Raw genomic sequence first — 26,548 nt, forward strand, 5'->3', positions numbered from 1 at the left:
TTGACCGTTTACTCTTAGGAACAGCATCCTTGAAAGTATACGATTGAAACATCACAAGTGCAAGTTTTTTATTGGCATATTCTTCTCTGAAATAGCTTAAACTTTTTTTCGTTGACTTATTGTAATATGATTTCTTTTCATCCATTTTTTACGCTAAACAATGCATAGTATAATAAAAGACAAAATAAATGTAACATTAAGTATTTATTTATAACACTTATGATCATTGATCATTGGCATCACTATGTCGTTTTGAATCTAAGGTAGATAATGGCTATTGTTTCAGAAACTTTACCTCCTCAAAATTTTACATTATATTTAAAATTGACCTAAGCATAACAAAACATTCATCAGTATCTAAGCATTAATTTTAGGTAAAAAGTGATTTAAAGCACAATAGTCAACTCGTAAATAAAGAAAAGAGTTAAAGCAAATTTTTTTAATTATCACTAAAAAATTTTAATTCTTTAATTTGGAAATCAATTGATATTATTTCTTATAGTTACTATTTTAACCGACTTCAAACAAAAATAAAAATTAAGCTAATGTAGGTAGCTGTACTGTCAGAGTTGTTTCCTTGGCTGACACCGACTCCAAAAATAACAATTATGTTATCGTTATTTTTGTACTTTTTAGTGCATATTAATTTGTTTAGAAAAAGTTTTTCTTTGGAAGTCGGTTTTCTTTTTCTTAAAAGTTTTTTTTTATAGATATCAACGTCTTTCAAGAAGCTTAAGAATGGGTGCTACATTTTACCCTATTTGTTCCAAAACTATCTCTTCTAATACCCATATATTTATATCCAATCTTTGTTTTTAATGAATAATATACAATAGTTAATTATAATAATAGTATTAATACTATTATTACATAATATTGCAAAGAGTGCGTATAACATTGTTTTTTTTTTAAATTTTGTTATTAAATTTACAAAAATCTATTCTACCATATGTTTCAATTATTATTTCATACTTGAAAAATTAATTAAATTCTCTATTTGTGCGAGTTATTATTAATAAAAAAAAAACATTTATAATTTTCTAAAAACAATTACATGAAATTTATTTAGAATTATGTTTTTCAATTTTTTAATTTTTATGTAATAGTTTAGAAAATTGACTTTTATGGTTAGAACAAGTATTAAATTGATTATTAAAAAAATATACGAAAAGTGAAATTTAAAAAAAAAAAAATAATAATCCTAATTTTGTAATTATTTTTGTGATTTATTATGTTGGATCTGATAAAAAAAAGAAAGAAAAAGTCAAAACGGTAATGATGTTTTTCTTTTCTATTTGGAGAAGTATATTATAGGCTGGAAATAACAGCGTAAATTTATCCATGCCAATGACAGATGAAATTCTTATGCGACAGGTAAATATTAGTTCTAATTTAAAAATTTAATCTGAGATTTTTTTTACAAAAATGAAAAATAAAGAAAGACGTGTGTTCAGTTCTTTTCTTTTTCAAGACATTAATGAATAGGTACAATGAATTCAATATAAGATGTTAAATAATACTTATTCGTTGTGTGCGTAGTCATGGTAGGGAAAATCAAATCGAGGCAGAGCTTCCAGTGGATAATTTTGGTGTTAAAGGAGGCTGTATGACTAATTTTCAATTTTCAATTTTTACATGTTAATGTTATAGAAAATGTATAAATAAAATTATTGAAAAATAAGATTAATTAAACTTGTTGCATTTAGCAATTGTAAAAATAAGAGACGAAACAAAATCGTTACCATGGAAACGCCTCCAATAAAACTCATGCAAAGTGCGAATACCCATTTGATACTTGCCTATTTTCGTTGTTAACAGCCCGCCTTAGTGTCTGACGTTAGAATAATATGAAATTAAAAAATAAAAACAAATATCTAAAGAGGAACAAATTAATTACCTTAATTAAATAATAAATAAAGCTTTGAACCTCAAGACTTCATATTTTAGCGAATGAATGGATTACATATAGATTTTTTAACCCCCGAACCAAAAAAGGGGTGTTATAAGTTTGACCGCTATGTGTGTCTGTCTGTGGTATCGTAGTGCCTAAGCGGATGAACCGATTTTGAGTTTTTTTGCTTCGTTTGAAAGATAATTTAATAGAGAGCGTTCTTAGCTATATTTCAAGTGTGATTTTGGGTTTCGTATCCAGGACAACTAAAAAATAGGCGATGATCCTCAAAATCGGTTCAGTTTGGAGAAGACTATAAGGAAAAAGGTAATTTAATGGTGAGTGTTCTTAGATACGTTTCAAGTGCGAGTTTAGGGTTCCGTACGCGAAAAATTTCTCAGAGATTTTTTAAATTTTGTAAATTTTATTATTTCTCATTTCGATTACTTCAATCGTCCCAAAAATATTGTTATAATTTTGAAACAAATGAAAGCTTCATCAATTTAATTAAAAATTATAAACCTTACGAAATTAAAGCTTTTGTACGCGGAACTATAAAAACTTCTACTTTATAAATATTTCATTTACTATATTTCAAAATAATTTTAAAACTAATAAAAATTGCATGTTCACTTTATAAATGATTTATTATTAATAATGAATAAATAATAATTTTGACACCTCTGTTTATTGAACTACGTATTCAAAAAACAACAAAAAAAGATTCACTTCCTACTATAAGCAATTTAACGCCTTTTTATTATATTAAATTTTATGGGTCTTAAGTTTTTCTGCTGCATATTATGAAAATAATTAATATTGTAAATGCAGCATTAGAAGTGTGTATGTTATTATCTTAATATATATATTTCTTGTGTGCGTGTGTATGTAATTGAACTCCTCCTAGACGGCTGGACCGATTTTGATGAAATTTTTTGTGTGTGTTCGTGGAGATTCGAGAATGGTTTAGATTTACAATTTGGTCCAGTACAACTGTTTTTGAGGGCTCCGTACCAAAAAAATGAAATTTCATTAAATGGTGGGAGCGCATATAAATCATATCACATTATGTATACTATGTGTACTATGTATTTTTAATAGTATTCAGGTATTGTCAATAGGCATTTATTAGAGCCATATGCGAGCGCAGCGAGCTCTACTATCAAAGGTCAGGCCAAAGGTCGAAGGTCAGGCCACTCCAATAAATAGGAGTTAAATTGGGGTTTAGCGGGATGGGTTTAGCGGACAGGCTAAACGTAGTATAGGTATTCATGAATTGGAGTTACGTTTTTACGGGACAACGTCCGTCGGGGCCGCTAGTATAATAATAATATTGTTCATAAATTTATTATTGTTACAATTTTACCTGTCAAAATGTATCCATAAAATCAATTGTGTATTAGTTACAATCAAACATTAGCGTACGCGCTAGACCGTAAGTCAATAACGTAGCGAAACTTTCATGGTTATTTTTGTCCGCAATTTTAACGGTATTTACAAAAGAAAGTTGTAAGTATGGAAATTCTTGTTCCACATATTAATTATATTGATCTAAAAATAGATATGCTGCTACCTAGAATTATATTCGTGGTACATTTTTCGTGCTGAATACATAGGTAAATTCTGCAGTATGGAATGAAATCCGTCTAGCTGAAGATGTAAAAATCTAGTATTCTTGAAAGGGTAATTAAGTTTCCAAAAAATTCCTAAGTCAACGGGCTTTTTATTATTATTTTATCGTTCAAAGTTGGCTAAAATGAATCATATAGGTTATTCTTTTCAATTGGTTATTTCTATATCAAAAAATCTAGAGAGTGTGATAAAAAACTATCTAAAATATTTCCACAATCTTGTAGTTTATAATAATACCATAGAAATATAAGGTTGGCGATGGTATAACTACAAAATTTTAATTTAATTATTAAAATTCGAAAATCCATGATTTGATGAACATAGACGACTATAGGTAGAGTATTGATGATTGAAGAGCGATCTATATTATCAAATTTATAAGCATCACTTGCACACAATATATTATAAATTTTTGTAGCTGCGAGGTATTGTAAAGCTTAACATAACTTATTACTTGACTACTACTTACTTGGTTTATATGTATGTTCCGTGCAATAAACCAAAATTTTTGTACAATACTGTAGGTTTACAATCACCTTAAAGGTTTCTAAATTTTATTTTTTTGTTGCTTTTTCGTCACTGTTTTTGTCAGTCGTAAAACAAAACGAAAAACGTTTATCCTAAAATTAGTTTGCTGTATAAAAATGTTTTGGGTTTTACAAGATACGCTAATGGCACAATCTCGTTGAAGTAATTATATAGCCATAAATAAAATGTTATCGATAAAATAATAATTTAATAGATTGAACATTTGAGATGTTTATTATACCTATATAATAATAATAATATGAGCAATGCTCTAAATGTCTAAACTATTTATTTGTGTTGATCTATACCTAGGTTTGCTAGTTTTTAATTTAATTATAACTTTCACAATTTTTATTGTTAACAAGATGTAGGGTGTCTTTTACTTCTATATTTTATTCACACAACAGTTCTAACTTCTTTGATTTTATGCTTACTTTTTGGAACGAAGTACCTTAACACGGCTTACCATGGCGAGCAAACTGGCAAAAACCGTCACATAACAAAATGAAATGATATGCTTTGTATGTGTGTGTTTGTGTCATATTCATGGCAATCGCGATATGTTATCCTACTTTTTTCTTTATTATAGTACACGAATTTGGCGTTTTTGTACTATTTATATCTAAAAGCTACTGATGTGAATTGATGTTGTTGAGAAAAACAGGCTGTTTAATGATAATGTGGACTCTCACTAAAAACGCTACATCCTTTGAAGTCATTTTTATCATTTTGAAACTCTTGTGGCATCATAGCAAAGTAAGGTGTTTATTTCCTTTCAGTATTGTAAAAAAGTTTAGGTTTATTGCACGGTATATAAACGAAATATATGCTTTGTAGTCAAATGTGTTTTTTTTAGCTTTAACATACCACGCAACTACAAAAATATATAATATATTGTAGGCAAGTGCTGCTTATAAATTGGATAATATAGATATCGCTCTTCAATCATCAATACTCTTTTCTGTTCAAACTATAGTCTTCTCTGTTCATCAGATGATGGATCTTCGATGAACTCATAATTAAATTAAAATTTTGTTTTTATATCATCAACAACCTTATATTTTTATGGTATAATTATAAACTACAAGATTGTCTAAATATTTTAGATAGTTTTTTATCACGCTCTCTAGACTTGTTGATATAGAAATATCTAATTGAAAAAGATAACCTATATGATTCACCATTTTTTTAGCCATCTTTGAACTATAAAATAATAATAAAATGCGTGATGGCCTTTTTTTGTGATTTTTGGAAACTTTGTTAATCAAAAAATGTATTTATAAGGTTTTATTGAACTCCCTTGTATTATTCAATCCTTGCAAATCTCCCTTAATACCAAAAATAATAAAGGAAGCATTGCTATAAATTAAATGACAAATCTTATATACTTATAGTACACTAAATACATATTTTGCAATTATTTTTTTACGTAATATTAACTTTTGGTATAATTATTCTTTATATGAATTGTTTTAATTAATTATATTACATATTTTTGATATACCTTTATACAAGAGTTTATTAATTTTTATTTTTTCGTTCTTTTCTGCATTGTGGTTTAAAAAAAAAAAAAAAAACAAAAAAACAAGATTATTGGCAACCACAAGTATGCTGGTTGTAATTTTAATTAATAATGTGGTTTACTGTCGTAGGTTTTAGCAGAAAATAAAATTTTACAATTTCATAATATTTTTACATTTTTTGTCTAAAAATAAAATAATATTATATAAAATTATAATGAGTAAGTAATGTTATATCACATTTGAACTCTAAAATAGGAGATTATAAATTTCTCTACTTTTTATAATAAATAAAACACCAGACGTAAATTCCAAGTAACAGACCTTATAACATCATTATTTAATTACGAGAAATGTAATACCTGTTGAAAAGTCAAGGGTATCATTTGCAATTCAAATTTTTTTATATGAGAACGAAGAACTTTAACAATATTAGTAATTTTTTGCTCTTCATTGACAGGAAGTTCACAATAAGAATAACATACATAGTTCGACAACAAGTATTTCTTTAAAAATGACATTTTCCTGACCGGAAAGAAATTCGGTAAACATGATAGTTACAAGTGGTCGATTAAAAATATCCGATCTTAACTTTAGAACTTATACAGAAAATTATAGGACCTATACAAAAAATGCACTGACTGGATGGCAAGACGGAATATTTTACCAACTGTAAGCAAATAATGGACAGAGGATATTTAATTTTTATAATAAATTCATAACATACACTGCCTAATCCGATAATTTAATGAAATAACATAAGTACTTATGGTAATCTGTTTTTGGTGATGGATGTAATAATCTGCTTTTTTATGTAATTTTAAAAACTGACCTGTTTTATTGTATCTTTCAGTGTACAAGGTAACTAGAAAAAATGAGTGAATTTATTTTAAAGATTCGAAAATCTTCCTGAAGTCATTAGTTCGACTTCTTAAGGTCTCGTTTCTGATTTAAAAAATTCTGATTTAAAAGATTTTCGATAAACAGATTTTAATAGACAGTGTGATCATTTCAAAAGTATCCACCCTTATTAACTTTTGATCTGATTATTGTTTTAAATGAGAACACATCGATTGAGGCATCGACGAGAAAGTTCAAAAATAGAACCTAGAAAATTTTAGGTTTTATTCTAACACACCTATTCACCCCAACTTTGAAATTTCCAATAGCACTACTTTGTGATACCTCATTTAAAAGGGCATAAAATTCTCTCTTTAACAATAATAAAAAAAAAAATTGAAATCAATCGATAGGTTCTTAAGACAGACAACACAGAAAGTGGAAGATATGAATTCGATCTTCTGGGTAGTCTGTTTTAAGAACCAATCGATCGATTTAATTTTTTTATCATGGTAAAGAGAAAATTTTATGTTTCTTCAAATGAGGTATCACAAAGTAAAAAGTGAAATTTTAAATTTAAAAGTTGGAGTGCAGGAATGAAACCTAAAACTTTCTAGGTACCATTTTTGAACTTTCCCGTCGATACCTAAATCGACGTGTTTTCTTTCAAAACAATAATCACATCAGGTCAAGAGTTATTAAGGGTGGATACATTCTTTTTTTTGTGTGGTCTATCTTGAGAACCAACCGATCGAATTCATTTTTTTTATCATGGTGAATAGATAATTTTATGGCCTTTCACCCTTAAGAGTTATTAAGGGTGGATACTTTTGAAATGATCACACTGTATAATAATAAATGATGAGAATAAATTGAGAAATTTTTGTTACGTAGATTTCAAACTTTGAACGTCAATATACTATATGTAAAATCTGTTCGGCTGTCTAAACTTTGACCAATAATAATAATTCATCATTAACAAACGTCACAGTAATTATCAATGTTTAATATTTTCTAACAAACAAAATAACAGTTAAATTTCCCCAAAACAATACACTTCTACTACTTATTAAGTCTTTAATAAAAACTTTAATACAGTCAAATTCGACTATAACGACTAAAACAAACCAACATCCAACCGAATCCTTACATAAACACCAGATATGAAAGTATCGGCTATAACAACATCGGTTATAACGACATAGTAGCTAAAGCGACTTATATTTATTGGAATTATAAGCCGGCATATCGGCTATAACGACCAACACATGCTCAAAAATACTTATGCTACTTTTACATACTTTTACAGTTAAGTTATCAGTTCATATATCTAGTCGCAGAAACGATGCAATGAATTTCGAAAAATTTGAAAAGTTTGTCAGATTTGAATGCGTTTTTCGGTATTCGATTTGTTAGAGCGTCAGGAAATTTGGTGACCTAAATTGATTTATAAGAGATTAAAAATATTCAATTTGAAAAAATAATATGCATTTTATAATTGCATTTTCAATTAACCGTAAATATGTTATATTCACAATTTGGTTGATAGTGATGAAAATGATTCCAAATTTGTTACTCGGGGGTTTTTACATTTTATAATTTAATTTTCAATTAACCGTAAATATATTAAATTCACGATTCGGTTAACAGTGACGAAAATGATTCCAAACTTGAGAAGACAGATCAATTCTGTCACGACATTGTGCTCATCAAATCCAAAAACCCCCGAGTAACGAATTAGGACCGATTATATTACGAATTTCCCGAATATACGGGATATCTGAACATCAAATACCTCATAGACCAATTCTGAAGAAACATTCGCCTTCAGCGACCCTAAAAACCCCCGAGTAACAAGTTCGGATTCATTTTCATCACTATTAACCGAATTGTGAATTTAGTATATTTACGGTTAATTTAAAATGTATATGATTTATGCAAATTGCATATTTTTAGTTTATTATAAATTAAATTTGGTCATAAAATTTTCTGACGCTGTAACGAATCGAATGATGAAAACTGCATTCAAAGCCGATATACTGTTCATACAAATCCGAACTTTGACCCTTTTTAGAGTTTCGTTTCTGCGACTAATCGCTTATAGCAACCAATTCTCAAGACCATTGGTTACAACGACTAAAATTAATGGTCACTTCAATGTCGTTATAACCTATTTTAACTGTATATGTGATATTAAAAAAGTGTTAATTAAAGTTAATAACATTAGACCATCGGTAACAGTAACAATAACCAATTGTTTGTTAATAATTAAAACCTAATGTTATATGTATGTGTTATCTATATAGGTACACTAAACACATTACCGGTAATTATCTAATGTTTATGGTTTTTATAACAAAATTATATTTGAAATGGAAAAAAAATACTGACATTATACCTCTGTGTACAAATTTTAAATAAAAACTAACAGATTTCACAAATCTTTATACTAAGAAAATTACTTTTCTTTTCTTGAAAAGATTCTTTAATTTTCTTTCAGAAAACAATATCTAGGAGGACTGTCATATGGGTCATTAGACAAATAACCCCTCCCCCATGGAACTCTAGATTCGTAGCTGCAAGTAAACATAAAATTTAGAATTTCTTGGTTAATATAAAGTAAAATTGAAATTATAATAATATTCAAAGTCATAGAAAATAAATTTATTCTATAAGATAAATATTTACAGAACTAAAATTTTATGGTTGCTGAATAACAGCAGATTATATTTTTAATCGACGCGACGCGGTTGGAAATGTTTTTGAAATATAAATGACAGTAACAGTATTTTGCCAAGTAAAACTTATGTGAGACATAAGCTCCCAGAAAAAAATAATTAATTTTGTCCTCCCACCTCTAAATTTAGGCTATGTGATTTATAAATATGATAAATATGTCCATAGTAGTACTCGATCAATATTTTTTAGGAAGATTATTTCGAACCTGATACGTTAATTAGGAGCGGAGTGGGACTTACAATTAATTTAATATTTTAAAAGCTATCATTTTGGGAAGTTTTTACCTGTGGAAAAAGCTTTTGAAACTTTTTGTTGCATTTTTAAAAACCCATTAACAATAAATAGCTCGCGATATGTGACTTCAATGGCAGACAAAAATAATTATAGCAATTTTGTTGCATTTTGGGCTCACACTTTAAAATAGTTATTTGGCATTCGAGAATTTTAATACAAAAACATTTTTATACCATGTATATGAAATATACCAAGGTATACTAAGTTTAGTCCCAAGTTTGTAACGCTTAAAAATATTGATACTATGAACAAAATTTTGGTATAGATGTTCATAAAATCGAACGATTACTCCAAAACGAAAAGAAATAAAGCTGAAATTTTTAAAGCGTTAAAAAAGAAGTCGAGTTCGTAAATGAGCAACAGGTCAAATGGGTCTTGCGTCCGTAGGACCCATCTTGTAAGCCGTTAGAGATAGAACAAAAGTTTTCATGTAAAAAATGTTCCTTATCAAAAAATAAACAACTTTTGTTTCAAATATTCTTCGTAAACATCACTGTTTACCCGTGAGAGCGCAAATGATTTAGTATGTATTATATGGCAATATCAGTTATGTATGACATTATATGTGACATGTATGTATGTGTAATGTAACAGAGTAATCAACACTGTCAATACATGGTATTTCAACAATTAACTCAGTCAATTGTTTGTTTTCACTTGTTTACTACTGAAAATATGTCTGATGTGTATATAGAGGTAAAAAAGGTAGTATCATTTCATTTAACAGATTATTAAAAGAACTACCAAGAATTAACTACTTCTATATACATAATATATAATTATCATACTAATTATTGAGAATATAATTACTTATTTTAGAATGCATTTTTTTTTTAATCAATAAGAGTGGTACACAATAATTATGATTAATTTATCCTTTAAATCTCTTTTTTCTTTGAAGTAAAGAAAAATAAAATAAACGTATTTTCAGTAATCGTCACATTAATAAATTATTACCTGTAGAGGATGGGACAGAGAAACATGTGATTTTCAAAGCGTTGTAAAACTAAAACTCACCAGTTTTTCATAGTTATTTTTGGAACTCAGTTTATTTCTTTAATTTTTTTTGTTTATAATTTAATTGTTTAAGCATTTAGAAATAGAATTTACTTAACTTTGATAAAATATATTTTACAAAGTTAAAAATACAGTTTGTATAATTTTCTTAAATGGTTGCTCATGTATTTTAAGACGCAAACAAATAATTTGGAAAAATTAATGGGTTTTGGTTTAATAGTGTTTTCAAAATCGCATAATTCTATGCCCCACTCTGTATTTATGTATTTATTTAATATGAAATTTTAATGTTTCTTAGTTTCTCTTAGCATAAAAGCTACTCTACCTATGTTTTTGTACTGAAACAAGGCTTATGTGCCTTTCTCAAAGCTAAGTTCAATTAAAATATGCCATTCAGCCATGAGTGCTGTTTTGTAAAATTGTCTTACACTTTAAATGTAAAGAAAATTGCTTAGTATCTTTATTTCATTTGGAACCATACGGTTAACGGTAGCTAAGCCAAAGAGGTGTGTAAAAAAATGTTACTGTCGATATGTGCGATATGTCCCAATTACCGAGCCCAGTATTTTGTGTTCCACCAGATTTTTGTTGCATGATTAAAAAGTCCAAGGGAAGGCAAAAATTTTATAACTTTGAGGCGTATCTTATAATTTTAAAAGCTTTTATTTAACTTGCAATGTATGTATGTATGTTACGGTGGAAATTTTGCATGCACATTTAGTTTGAATGACAATGCATGGTGAGGTTGTGCCGTCCTGATTTTCTCATCGCTTCTACCATTTTTTATATAAATACCTAAATTTTTTTAGTCTTAAATTAAAAATTTTACTAAAAATTACTCTTTCAGGGACAAGCTTTTATTGTACTAAAAAGTAAAAAAATAATTTTATCTATAAGTCACTCATACCCGACTATTTGTAAAAACTTGAAGCGCTTAATATCAAGGATGAATCGAAAAGTTATTAGGCATGTGGAGTAGATGAGGCGTTCCGATTCATTTTTGATATTTTAAATTAACCGCCTCAAGCTTTTACAAATAGTCGGATATGAGTGACTTATAGATAAAATTATTTTCTACTTTTTAGTACAATAAAAGCTTGTCCCTTAAAAAGTATTTTTTATTAATGTTTTTTTTTAAATAGGTTAAATCTTGTTTGATATCAAGAATCGAAAAAAAAGGCAGGCAGACATGAGGAAATCATAATAATTCAGTTTTCCCATTTGTTGACAATAATATAAAAAAATGAACTGAAAGAACCTATTATCTTTTTATGCCCCCCCCCCCCTTTTTCTCTAAAAATAATCTAATTTTATTAGAATTATAACCTAATTAAAATTATAATTATTATCTAATTCGTTAATATTTTAATTAATAGTAAACAAAAATATTTACCAATAACGTAATAGCCCACATTGTTGAAAAATGTAAATCAATCTCGATGGAAATGATGTCAAAACAGTTCTTGTTAAAATTACAATAACGTTTTATACACAATTTGTTTTAGAAATCCAAATACACACACATAAAATATCATAAATTTACACACATTCGAGCTTAATTTGATCCACAGATTAACAAGAATATATTTTCAAAAACAATAGAATTGCAACAACAGTTTAATACCACTAATATTACACTTAAACAACATTGCATGAAAAACTTATGTCTCAAGTCATATTACTCTTAAGTCATCTATAATTTTAATAAAAAAAAGTCAAATAAAATAAATAAAAACAAATAATTTAAAAATAATATACAATTTTAATAAATAAATTTAAATTTCAAAATAAAATTTAAATTTATATATTTTGTTTTTATTTATTTTATTTTTATATAATATCTATCCACAGTGTGTATGTTTATTGTTGAATTGTGTTGAATGAATGTTCGTTGGGTACTAAAACAATTTTGTTGTGTTGCAGTCAGTTCGTTTGTTGAATGAATTTAAAAATGAATGAGAAATTTTTGTGTGTTAATAGTTTCAGTTGTCAGAAGACAACAAATAATGTAAACAAGAATATTTTAATAATAGGAATTAATAAATTCAATGTTAATTCTAATAAGAAATTATTAAAATGGTAATGAAATGTGGAGGATTGTTTTTTGTTTTTTTAATTGTTGCGTGTTGCGTGAGTGTGTTATTTACATTCTATTGTTGTTCACAAGCACTCAACTTGTTTGTTACTAACTGATATCAGATTGGAATTAACAACAGATCTTAAATCAGTTTTACATACACCTACTTGAGATCAATAGAACTTATGTTATATTTATTTAAGTACCTATGACAATTTTTTCTTATTTTTTAGTATGTATTGCACTTATGGATGAATCAGTGAATTTTTTCTGTTTAAATCTTGATTTTATTATGGTATTGTTGTTGATATGGAATTCTGAAAATTTTTATTAGTCAATGTGCAAAGTTTAATGTTATTTCTGAATTTACGTGGAATTTGTATAAATTTCCCCAATTGTTAAATATGCTGGCATTTTACTTTGGAAAATTCGATAAAAAGATTTTTAATTTTTTTTTTAATATATTTGTTTCCAATCTAGTGTAGGCCAGACTTACACGTAGAGAATTTTTATCAAAAATTAAAACTCTGGCAAAATTGATTGCAGAAACTAAATTGTGAGCAGCAGAGCTCCATCACTAAGGTTATATTTCTCCTGCTAATTTGATGAGTACTTTTTATTATTTAATGATTTCTATTGAATTTTTTTTTATGTTTCTGAGCAAATATTTTTATTAAAGAGGGTTGGAAGTGCACTACCAGAAGGCAATTTCCTGATACTAACTCCACCTATGTACATATTTCCTCTAGCTCAATTATGGAAGACTGTGGAAGCATGCAAATTCTCAAAATCTACGAAAATCCATGATAATTAGTAGAAACAAGGGTGAACGATGTTGGGAGATTGACATTACTTGATATTTATCCAACATACCAATTCTCTAGATTAATTTGAAAGGATTTACCAGAATTCGAGAACGAAAACAACGTATACGGTCAGATAATATATACGACGAAAAAAAATTTTTACTCAAACAATTTTTGGGCAAGATAGCAAACCAAAACTTTGTCTATAGCCTTGAATAACCCTTGAGAAAAGACTGGCAAATGTAAGCTTGCCAAGTCAATGCCAGCCCAACTTCGGTTCGATCGCTAAGCATTTTCTATTAGGATATTACGTTATTTATTATCCAATACCAACCAAGTTTTTTATATTAAGGTTGTTATGACACTTCAGGAAAAAGTCACCGTACAATTTTATAATACAAATTTTGAGGAATTGTTCTTAAACATTACATTTATAATTAGTCACAATTAAATTTTTAAAAAGATTGCCTGAAAATTGTGCATATTATTCAGACAATAAGTTACCGTAAATTAACATTAGTTCTTATGGGAATTAATAAAATTACTATTTTTTTTTTCAGGTTGTCCTAAATATTAATTTTCAGTAAATATTTATTTTTATAAAAAATTAAAGTAAAAATATTTTTTATAAAATATTTCAAATAAAACAAGTGAAAACAACCAATTGACTGAGTGAATTGTTGAAATACTGTGTATAGACAGTGTTGATGACGCAATCGTTTGTTTTTTGACTTCACGTAAATAAAGAAAGATATCCACTCTTAAATAGCTAAACACAAATAACTGATATTCCCATATCACACACACTATCAAATTTGCAACTAACTAGCGCCCTCGTGGGTGCACAGTGATGTTACAAAAAAATGTTTCAAATAAAAGTTTTTATTTTTTTATAAAGAACATTTTTTACATTTAAAGTTTTGTTTTATCTCTAACGGTTTACAAGATGTGTCCTACGAACCTAAGTCCTAATTGACCTATATTGCTCACTTTTTACGTCCTTAGAACGCTATAAAAATTTCAGCTTGATATCTCTTTTCGTTTTTGAGCTTTCGTGCTTACGCATCAATATTTGTAAGTGTTACAAACTTGGGACTAAATATTCTAATATGTATATTTCATATGTACATGGTATAAAACCTCCTGTTTCTTTAACAATTTGTTAAATCTTTGTTAAGGCCTAAAACTTATGACATTCCGATAAGAACTATTGTTTATTTGCGGTCACTTATTTTTGAATCACTTGAATAATTTTCAGACATTCGGTTTAAGAATTTAATTGTAACTTCTTACAAGTTTAAAAATCAATAAAAATTATATCACCTTAATGGTGTCTCTATATCCTTCAAGTGCATATGGTTTACCGTGATATACGATCATACCTATAGGTAATTGATGATGATTTCTTTATTGCATTTATAAATTAATTAATTATAAATATTAGAATCAAGGTATAATTGTGGTTGGCCAAAGACATATCAAATGTTTTTTGTCACCTTCTTCATTTATTTAGAGATACTTCATTTATTTATAAATGATATCAGTATTTGGTTAACATCAATCCATTTATATTGATTTAAAAAAATTATATCGAGTGTATCAAAAGTATGGGAACGGTTCAACTTAAAACATCAATTAAGTGAGCATATAAGTGTAACCTACTTATGATCATGGAAAGCCCCATGAAGGTTAATTTCATAATTTCAAATAAAGGCCCCATTTTTTATCGATAATTCGTATAAAAGACATTTAAAAAAATATATTTTACCCCAAATATGTTTTTGGTAGCTAAAGTAACTGAACACTTGGATATTCTATTAGAATGCTGGATATGCCATTTATTTAGTAAGCAAAGGTCATATAGTAATTTTCAAAGAGGAATCTAACGTTGACTTTATTTTTGAACTTGACGTCGATCTTAACGATAGGTAATTTGAAGATAAAAACTAAACATTCTCTATTTGTACGTCGGTCGTGCAACAGTGATTTTATGTTTTAATAAGAGAAAATGATAAAATGGGTTTATATTTTAAAAGTTGATTTTGAAAAAAACTTGTATGGAAACTTTTAGATCATGAAGGTCACCGAAACATTCTTCGTTGAAAATTAATAAGTCTTTTATACGAATTGATAATAAAAAATGAAGGTTTCCATTTGAAATTTTGAAATTGGCATTCCTGAAGCCTTCCGTAGTCATATAAATGACATTTTAAATAGGTAACGAAAAAACACCTAAAATAAGGAAAATATATGGAAAATTCTATTTTTTGACAAGAAATGGCGGCCAGATGAAAAAACGCTTAAGATATAGAAAATTCTATTTTCCACATGTTTTTAAAATTAAAAGTGGGAGTGATTAAATATTTTTACAAAACAATTTACAAGGGCTTTAACGAAGGCAAATTAAGTTTTCAAATGATATGAGACAAATTTCAATGTGATGATTATTTCAGGCAATATTGCTTGGAGAGTGTATATCTTGGTACAAAAAGCTTGTACGGGAATATTAAACTCATTTTCAAGAAAAGTAAACGAACTTTCGAGTGGTTTTAGCAGATTTGTTCTAAAATAATTCAAAAAATTTTCGGAAAATTTAGGAAAATTTTTCTCACATTTTCAACCCTCCATACAAAGTGAAAAAGAGAGAATAATAGATTCCAAATCTAGAAAGTATAAGCTTTAAAATGGGCTATTGCGCTAAGAAATTGGAAGATTTTTCGCAGTTTTTAAAATTTTCCTGTAACACTTTTGATATGTGTATACCTATATTATCTACGTTATGTGGAAGTTTTAGTAACGATGGTTATATAGCCAAGATAATTCAAATTCATTTTTCAACGTGTTTCTGATTATGTGTATAAACAACAATGTACTTGGCATATTTGTTGCCATTCCTATAATGTGACAATAACAATAAAGTTTGTAGGCGGTAGCAAATACTTTATTTATATATTTTAATTAAAGGTATGTTTCAATTGATGAGAAACTAAGCATTTCACTTCCATAGTTCTTCCTATAATAATTGTAAAAAATTGTCTAGAATAATAGTACAATATTTTTTTAAATTTCCTCAAAATTACAACAACAACAAAATGTTTGAGAAGTGAATCGTAAATAACCCGTGTTAAAACAGAATAGTTGGGATCAAATAACCAATATTAAAAACCATGTTAAAGAATATCTGCTGAATTTAAAAGAAAAAGTTGCATCCAAAAATTTCCAATACAGGCAATAGGGAATGGAATATGCATGAAATTTAAATTTGGTTCAAATATATTTTTCCGCATCTTTATTGGCTGGACATTTGAACTAAACCATTATTTTAGTAATTAATATCTTTTTAAGTACTTAAAATTAATTGATAAAGTACAAAATCACTGAGAGAAATTCAAATTTAGTATGTGGCTTGTCAAAATTGTTGACATACTGTATGGTATTAATTACTAATATTTTGTATGGTATTACCATGGATATATACTATAATTACTACGTACGTGGGTATTACACCTGTAATGAACAGTATATTGAACTGTCACATATTAATACGTCATCAACAGAAAGCGCCAAAAGGACTGCGTTTAAACATATTCTCTATTTTAAAAAATTGTTTGCACTTAATTGCAGCATTTTTAAACAGTATTTATATTTTTACTATGTTATAATTGTGTAAGCAATGAATTAAAAGTATAAAAAAACACATGAATATTCTCTATTATTTGATCCGTAAATTTGGGAAAAATTCCTTTGTAATAGAATCGAACGAAAGAATATAAAGAAATCTATAGGACAGAAAATGTTTGTAATCAAATACTACCAATGTTAAAAGCATTTGTAAACTAAAAATTATAAAAACAATTAAGTTTGAATATTTATTAACTCGAACACTTTGTTATTTCCAAATAAAATTCAATCCCCAAAATTAAATATATTTTTATGATCGGCCCTCATGAAAAACATCAGACAGCATTATAAACATATCTATTTTATTGCGAAATAATTACGGGTAATTTTATTAAAAAATTTTGAAACTATTTTAAATAATTTTCGTAGGTGTTATTTACAATAACAAAAAAAAAATGTGGTTGAACTTGAAAAATTACAAAATAAAAAAAAATAAAATATTTCAATCACACAAAATGATATAATAAGAATAATAAACTAATAAACAATTAATTAATAATAATGAAAAATTATGAAATAATAATTAAACAAATTAATTTAAAATTATTTTAACTAGGTTATACTTATTATTTATTAATAAAAATAAAATTTAGTTGTTTTTATAAACAAAAGAGTAAAAGTATAATAATACAAAAATATATATTAAATAAGAGAAAAAAAATTAAAATAATATTATTTAAAATAAAATCTATTTAAAAAAAAAATTTGTGTACTTAAAAAAATTATAATAATTATTAATTATTATTAATATTTTAATTGGATGTAAATAAAACGTTTAAAATTAAATTAAGAAGAAAAAAATATGATGACGAAATTTATTTATTTATGCTTATAAATAAATCTGTTTTAATCAAACATTTTATAAGTATCTTAATAAAATAATCAAAATTCTTGTTTTTATTGTTTATTTATTTATATACTTTACGAGGTTGAAATGATTTTTTGTTTAAATATAGTCCAATAAATACTATCGAATGTTTTCATTTTACCAAATATTTTCTTTATCATACGTACGAAGTTTATAAAATACTTTACGTATGTTTTATTAAAAAAATATACTTTTTAAGGGTCAAGCTTTTTTGTAATAAAAAGTAGAAAATAATTTTATCTATAAGTCACTCATACCCGACCATCTGTAAAAGCTTGAGACGGTAAATTTAAAATATCAAAAATGAATCAGAACACCTCATCTACTCTACATGCCTTATTTCTTTTCAATTCATACTTGATAAGAAGGACCTCAAGCTTTAATAAATAGACGGGTGATAAATAGTGACTTATAGATAAAATTATTTTCTACTTTTTAGTACAATAAAAGCTTGTCCCTTAGAAAGTATTTTTTATAAAAATTTTTAATGTAAGACTAAAAAAATGTATTTATATAAAATATGGTTGAAGCGATGGGAAAATCAGGACGGCGCAACCTTACCATGCATTGTCATCCAAACTAAATGTGCATTCAAAATTTCAGCTCAATCGGTTGAAAATATCTACTTCAAAATTGAGTTCAAAGAATCCACCGTAACTTACATACATACAATTTTATTTTTAAATAAAAGCTTTTTAAAAAGTTTATAAGCATGGATATTGGATAAGGTTAAAAATTGATATTATTCATTTGTAAGGTCTAATTTTTAACACGGTTCCACTCTGCTCCTTACGCGTTGGTACATTTTCTTGATTCGAAAGAGTCTTATTTCTAACGATTCGTAAATTGTTTGAACTCTTTGAACTTATTTTCAAGATGACCAGACTGGTTTTTATTCGTTTTATTTATAACATGTGTCCAAACTTATTTTTAACCCCCGAACTACAAATAGGGGTGTTATAAGTTTGACCGCTATGTGTGTGTGTCTGTGTGTTTGTTTGTCTGTGACATTGTTGCGCCTAAACGGATGAACCCATTTTAATTTTTTTATTTTCATTTGAAAGGTAATTTAACGGAGAGTATTCTTAGCTATGTTTCATGTGCGAGCTTAGAGTTTTGTATCCGAAAAAACTTAAAAATTGGAGATGATCTTCAAAATCGATTAAGTTTGGAAAAGACATGGCATATAATTTTAACATATAAATAATGACTATGAAAATGAATGGCCAAATAAACATGGCTCAGTTCATTTCGAAAAGTGGAATGGAAAATAATTAGGTAATTCAAAACAATAATTCAAAGAATAAAATCAACTCAAATATTTCAATTTCAATTAAAATATTTCCAAAAATTTGTCGCAAAAAATGATAGCTCTCTAAGTATCCTTTTCATCTCATCTGATGTCCTTGACCATCACTTTGATATTGATAGAAGTTTAAAGTGTTTATCTGCGCGTCCGTGTGTTTCTCAGTGACATCGTAGCCTTTAAACGGTGGAATCGACTTGATTGAGAACATTTTATAGCTAAATTTCCAAAAATTGGTTTACAAAAAATAAATCACATTTGTCGGAGGTTCTTTAAATTTTGTAAATTTCATTTGTCATTATACATAGTTAGAAAAAAAGTTTTCTATACAAATTTCAACATTATTTATTTAAAGTGAAGAATTGAAGTAGCGTACCTACAAAAATTAATTATTAGTTTTATATTCAACAACCTGATTGAGTTATTTCTTTCTGATGACACATATTTCTAATGATTTCATTAAATAACTATACAATGTCAAAGTCATATTATTATGTTTCACACATACACATATAATTTTAATCATAATTATTATTTTAAAAGTAAAATTACATAAATATGCTTCAACATGAATCAAAAATTAATACATGGCAATTGAATAATTAATATTCATAACTAGTAAAAATATATATTTTGTACTAATAACACAATTTTATCCATAAACATTAACGTCTTAATTTACATGTAACCAATACACAGCATGTCTATTGTATTTAATTTAATTGAATTAAACTTTTCAATATTTAATCAATATTATAGCAATATTTGTTTGGGCTCCGTACAAATCAGATCTAAAAATGTGTTGTTTGATGTGAGAATAAATTGAATTGCTGAAATAGCCGACGTCTTAAATTCATTGGTTTTAAATTTCAAACTTTTGAAAAAGTGAAGAAGATGAGTGTGGAACATGGCGATCACATGCGTTAATTTTTCCTTACTAAATACAATAAACGGTCCGAAACATCGGACAAGACTTTATTATACTATAAAATTGATATATTATTCTTGTAATATTTTTATTGAAAGCAGCCAATTGTAAGAATTATTTATAAACAAGTAATGAGGAACAGGCTTAGGTATTTATTAGATTTAATATAATATTTAGAAGGATGTAGTTTGATAAAGGTGAGGTTAAGCAAAGATTACCAAGTTACAAAAGTTACTTAAAAAGACATTTTAAATAATATTTGATCAATTTTGGGTAGGGTTGATTTGACCACTTTTGACGATTTCATCCCCTCCAGCTTTACGGCTTCAGGGAGAGGGATCCCAGAGGGGAGTTATATCAAACCTAGAATCTTGTTGATATAAACCCTGATACGAAGTTTCACTGCTGTCCCCTCAGCCACTCCCTAGAAAATCCCATTTACCTGTATTTGGAAAGGTTTTCCTTAGGGTGTGGGCCTTCTTGAATTTTCCCGGATATGTGGCTTATACCAATCCTAGGAACACCTTAAGTTCTAGCCTTGTGCCAAGTTTAATCGAAATCATTAGAGCCGTTATTGAGAAAACCCCAAAAATTCTGTTTTGGCCTAGAGGGAAGTACCCTTGAAAAAAAGCCTAGGGAAAAAATTGTCTGCAATTATGACCAAACTGAACCTATGTACCGAGTTTGAGAAAGATCGGTTGAAAATTGAAGGCTCCAGCTTGGTAACAGACATACCGACATATATATACCGACGGACGCAACATTTTAAAAAAACCAAGTTTTTGGAATCAGGAACCCTCATAACCTGTATTTCCGTTGAAACCTCGATATCGATTGCAATTCTTTATTATATTATATTATAATAAAGTAAAAGGTTATGATTTGTTAACCTACCGAACCTTCCACAATCAAAGATTTAAATTATCTTTGACTTTATTAAAATAAGAATTTTAGCTATTGTTTTAAATGTGATATACATTCTATCGAAATTCTTCCAATAATAATTTATAGTTTTAAAAAAAATAGAAAGTTCTATATGAATATGTTACAATATTATATATAGATACATTTTTTTTTCTAACTTTATATTAAACGTAAGAATTTGTTTAAATAGAAGGTTTATTGACATGTCAAATGTAAGATATATGTTAAAACCTATATTGGATAATTGTTTATAATTAATTTAATAATAAAAATTGAAAGTATACCTTATACTACATAGCTTTTTTATGGTTTTATATGGAATTTATTAATCAGATATAATTTAAGAAAGTATTTTTTTTACCTATGTGTACAAATTACATTCAATATACCTATTATTAACTAATGAAAAACTGTTGCTGTGGCCGTTATGAATTTGAGAATTTTTTTGGGTATCTAACGAGATATATTCCCTGATTATCGGTAATTTATTATTGGATATGCTATAATTCCAAAAAGTACCCATTTAAATGTGAATAAATACTCTACCTCTAAGTGAATGATATGGTATGGGTATGGGTATGGAGGTTAGCAGGCCATGCTCGAGCATCGGGCCTCGAAGCAATGGTTCAGAGCACCTAGCCAAATAGACCCTTGTACTCTATCCCCGCTACGCTTTTCAGTGGCTATTATAACTAACTGATGTACTGAAACCCAGGATCTGCCTAGCGCTGAGTTTCCTAATTTCTTCTGGTTCGACTATGGCCGGACCAAACCATTTCCTTCGCTGCTGTATGAGCGCCGGGCAGTAACAGAGAAAGTGGATCGATGTTTCTTCTGAATTTTCTCCGCATCTGTCACACGCGGGAGATTGTCTTTTTCCAATCTGATGTTGGAACTTGTTCAGATTATCATGCCCTGTGAGTAACTCTACGATGACTCTAATATCAGCTCTGTTTAGTTCCAAGATCTCCTCGGCTCTGTTACCGAGCGAGTTTCCTTCACCCAACTGGCTTTTGGCGATTCGCCCTCCCTCGTAGCTGGTCCATGCCTTTAATTGTTGGTTTTTTAGATTATCTTCTAATCTGTTAAGACCTCCTTCGAATGATATGTTAGGGAATACAAAAATTTGGGGTTGGATTGTTTTGAAAAGTTTACTTTTTTCTGTCACTCTAGGAGAAATACCATTAGTAAAAAAAACTTTAATTTATTACAAACTGTACCCATTTGCTGTAGCCATTTGTTTCTAGCACCAAAAGGACGATTTCATTAAAGCTGAGCAAAATTAATGCGCATTGAACGATGAATATCACATAAATAAAAGTAATTTAAAGGGAATTAGAATTATTCTTTGTATAGTTTCACTTTGCTCAGCATTTTGTATTTTGGTTAAAAAAATGGATTGTACCCGCAATAGCATTCTAATCTCTAGAAATTACTTAAATTGTGTTTTTTTTTTTTTCAATTTTTTGGGCAAAATTAAAAAACAGAGTACAAAATTAATTGTTTTTTATTTAGAAGATATGCATCAAGATAATGTTGCCTAGTTCTAATGAAATCGTCCAAAACAAAACTTCCTTCTTCATTATTTTCTTGAACTTTTTACGGTAAGTAATTCAATACTAACAAATCAGCTGTATAAACAAGTCAAGGCAATCGGACATCGAACTTTTACATTTTTATGTAAAAAATGGCCTTAAAGGGTCTTTTTGTCATATATGTTCATCTATTAATCTGTCAGCTCCATAGATTTAATATTTAAAAAAAAAATGTTTCAAAATAATATTTGTATACAGAGGTAATGAGTGTTTCTCATTTTTTTACAAATACTACTGCTGGACAATATAAAAAATGAACTAAAAGTCAAACAAAATTATAATATTTTCAAAAATGTCGTTATCGATGTATTTATCTTTTTTTTTTAATTTCAAATTTCTTTCGATTTTGTTATTATTGATTACAATATCTTTCTTCAATCGCGCTTCTTTACTTTCTACGTATTTAAAATGTTTTTTTATGGAAAATCGCAAATGTTTGCCTTTGATGTCTCATTCCATTTTCATATTTTCTTTACACAACCCAAACTAAACAATAAAATAATTGACCAAATTTATCTAATAATAATTATGTATTTGTACGCGTAAATCGTCTCTATTTAAGCTCTACTTTTCATCCCTCTCAGAATAAAAAAGTTTCTAAGTCTTAACATTAAAATTTTGTTTCGCATTCAAGGTAGAATGGACGTTATACTCAAGAACATAAAAAAACATTCTCAAATCAAGCGTATAATTGTACATAATACTTGTACATCGTATTGTTACATATACAAATTATCCACACACACCTGCATTTTTATTAAATTTTTGTGTATATTTTGTTAATAAAACAGGAAAGACCGTTTTCTTGATACCAAACAATTCGTCATAAATGTATCAGCCTATTGCCCAAACACTAGATTTATCAAAATACACGAATGATTGAGTGAACAAACCAATAAAGACCAATAAAGGTAAAAATTGACCTATTTTTTTAAAATGCCGTACCTTATTAATTCGATGCAAAACTTTTAAAGACGCTGATGTTTACAATGTAGAACAATGTTGGGATATCTTCAAAGTCCCTGTAAATATCAATCACATTTTGGAAAACTCTGTGGGAAATATTTAAGTTTGTTTGACATATTTTAAAATCTATAATTTATTATTAATCCGTCATGTACTCGTACATGTGGTAATGTATTCGAACATGAGGTCACGTAGTGTTTTTAATTTTTTTAATCACTTAGTTAACCAATTTAATATATTTTTTGTTAAAATTTTTTTGAATAAAACTATTTATTTAAATCTTATAGGATTATGCCAACCACCCCAGCTCCGCCTAAAAAGGATGCAAAAGTCGTTTTTTGACTAACCGAACTCACCCCATAAATAATTTTGCGTTTTATAATGATTACGAATGAAATCAACTCCTTGCTCCTATCGGAAGAGATTATTTCAATCCCTAACTCAATTTAATTTAATGTAATGTGACTTTTTTCATATTTTTATTCTTGTTTGAAATTTTTTTTTTTTAATTTTCAATCCCAAAACACAGAGGTGGAGTGGTTTTGGGTAGATAAAATGCTACTTTTATTATCCGATTCAGATTTTTTTTCCCAAATAAAACCCTCATTTTTTACATTTAAACTTCTATCTTTAATGGTTTACAAGATGGAACCTACGGAGCCAAGACCCAATTCACCTTAGGTCTTGGTCCTTATTATGCTTATTTACGAGCTCGACCACATATTTTACGCAATAATCATGCTATAAAAATTTAAGCTTGAACGGACGGACTGACAGACGGACAACCGAAAATGGACTAATTAAATGATTACATGAACATCTGCACCAAAGTTTTGTTTGTAGCAACAATATTTTTAAGCGTTACAAACTTGGAACTAAACTTAGTATACTTTGATATATTTCATATATACAGAGTATAAAAATATTTGTGAAGCTTATTCGGTATACAAACAGAAGTTTGTTAAATAAGAGTCCCAATGACAGATAGTAAGTAATTGTAAAAATATTTGAATACAGTTGTAATTTTAGGATTTAGAAAAACAAATATTTCGGCATGGTTTTAAACGTCCGATTTTAAGGTAGATTTCTATATAGTTATTCGAGTAATTAATTAATTCAATATATTCATATAAATATGCTAACTAACTATCGTAGGTCTCCAAATTTTTATGCCACAAGTAATAATTATTTCATATTTGTATTTAATTATTTGTTAAAATAAAAATGATGTAGGTTCATGTAGGTTCTAATTTTTTTTAAATATAAAAACAGTCAAACTAATGACAATTTTTTTTAAATTTTTTTATAAAAATGATTAATTAATATACACTAATTTGTTTATTTCAAGGTTGAAAAATTATTATTATTTCTTTATTTCATAAAAGCAAATAGGTAGATAAATAACTAAACAATTTATTGTTTTATTTTTGTAATTAAATACTTACCTTTATTCTAGGTATATGTAGGTTGGCGCCAAGTACATACGAATAACCATTAAAATGAAAAGAAATTAAGTGAAAACAAACAATTGACTGAGTTAATTGTTGAAATACCATGTATAAACAGTGTTGATTACACTGTCACATTATACATACATACATGTCACACATATACATATAACTGATATCCAAATAATAGAATATAATTTGCGCATAATTTGCGCTCTCACGGGTAAACAGTGACGTTGTTTATCTTTTTATAAGGAACATTTAAACTTTTATTCTATCTCTAACAGTTTACAATATGGGTCCTACGAACCGAAGATCCAATTGACCTCATTTACGAACTTGACCTCACGTCCTCAACACGCTATAAAAATTTCAGCTTGATATCTCTTTTCGTTGCATTATTGGGAAGATTTGAGTCGATCTAAATTTTTAAGTCCCGATTGTTAAAGTCGCTATATTGACTACTGGACTTTTTTTTTTCATTTTTTATTCAAAAATCATTTTTTACGCAATCAGATTTTTTTAATTTTTTATTTTACAATTTTTAGTTAGCATTTCCAAATTCCGATTCAATGATACCCCACTTAACATAGTTCGACGACTTTAATTTTTTTCTTTGCACAATATGGCGCCTGGCCTTCGCCATAATGAGTTTTGATTACTAGCATTGCTCTTTAAAAGCACTCGCAAAATTAAGACAAAAAGATTGACGTAAAAATAATTAAAATCAGACAATCAAACATAGGATACACATCGTGTAAAAATTTAAGATAAATATCACAAAAATTGGATAATTCACTTTGTTTTTCAAATATTTTGAGAAATTTTTTAGTAATGTAATTGGAAATCACATTCTATAAAAATTATCTGAAAATTATGTAATAATTGTAAATTTATAATTTTCTTTAGAATTAAAGACATTTTTTTAACTTTGCAGAGTAGAGTTGGAATAACTTTAAATATAATAAATAAAAAAAGGATAAAAGAATATAAAAAAGAAAAAAATTAGATATTTTTGCAGGTTTAATACAAAATTGCATCAAAAATTTTTGTTGAATCAAATTTTATCAGTGTTCGAAAAAGTTTTATTCATACTTTCGTCAATAATTTCTAATAGGAATTACTTCATCGACTTTCTATTAAGAATTACTTCGTCAGAAACTTCGTTCGAAATTATCTAATTTAAAGGCAAACATAATCGTTTTTCAAAATTGTATGTATTTATTTAATATTCAAATTTATTTGTCGTCATAGAGTTCATTTGAATACAGAAGACGCGGAAGCCTAAATAAACAAACATATATCTTGTAGGTACATACATAAAATTAAACCCACACTTCAGGTTTAAAGTAAGCACATAAAATATACAAAAATTTAAAATTTCGCAAAATAGAATACTAATATGTAGGCGACATATTAATTATGAGAAAATTTAACTAGAGTAACATAACTGTTAGGTATTCATACCAATAAAATAAAGATATTAAT

The 26,548-nt window shown here is 27.5% G+C and overlaps 1 protein-coding gene across 1 annotated transcript in view; it reads right to left on the reverse strand.

Moving 5' to 3' along the window:
- Positions 1 to 12,638, reverse strand: part of LOC123305318 — a 56,414-nt gene extending 43,776 nt beyond the window's left edge. Inside the window, exons 1-2 of the mRNA XM_044887004.1 lie at positions 12,609 to 12,638; positions 11,855 to 12,154 (exon numbers count right to left, since the gene is read on the reverse strand). Of these exons, the coding sequence (XP_044742939.1) occupies positions 11,855 to 11,875 (21 nt within the window). The 5' untranslated portion in view covers positions 11,876 to 12,154; positions 12,609 to 12,638. The remainder of the gene's footprint in view (positions 1 to 11,854; positions 12,155 to 12,608) is intronic.
- Between the last annotated feature and the right edge of the window lie 13,910 nt (positions 12,639 to 26,548).

The sequence above is a fragment of the Chrysoperla carnea genome, chromosome 1, assembly GCF_905475395.1.
Source record: "Chrysoperla carnea chromosome 1, inChrCarn1.1, whole genome shotgun sequence".
In the NCBI taxonomy this organism is placed as follows: Eukaryota; Metazoa; Arthropoda; class Insecta; order Neuroptera; family Chrysopidae; genus Chrysoperla; species Chrysoperla carnea.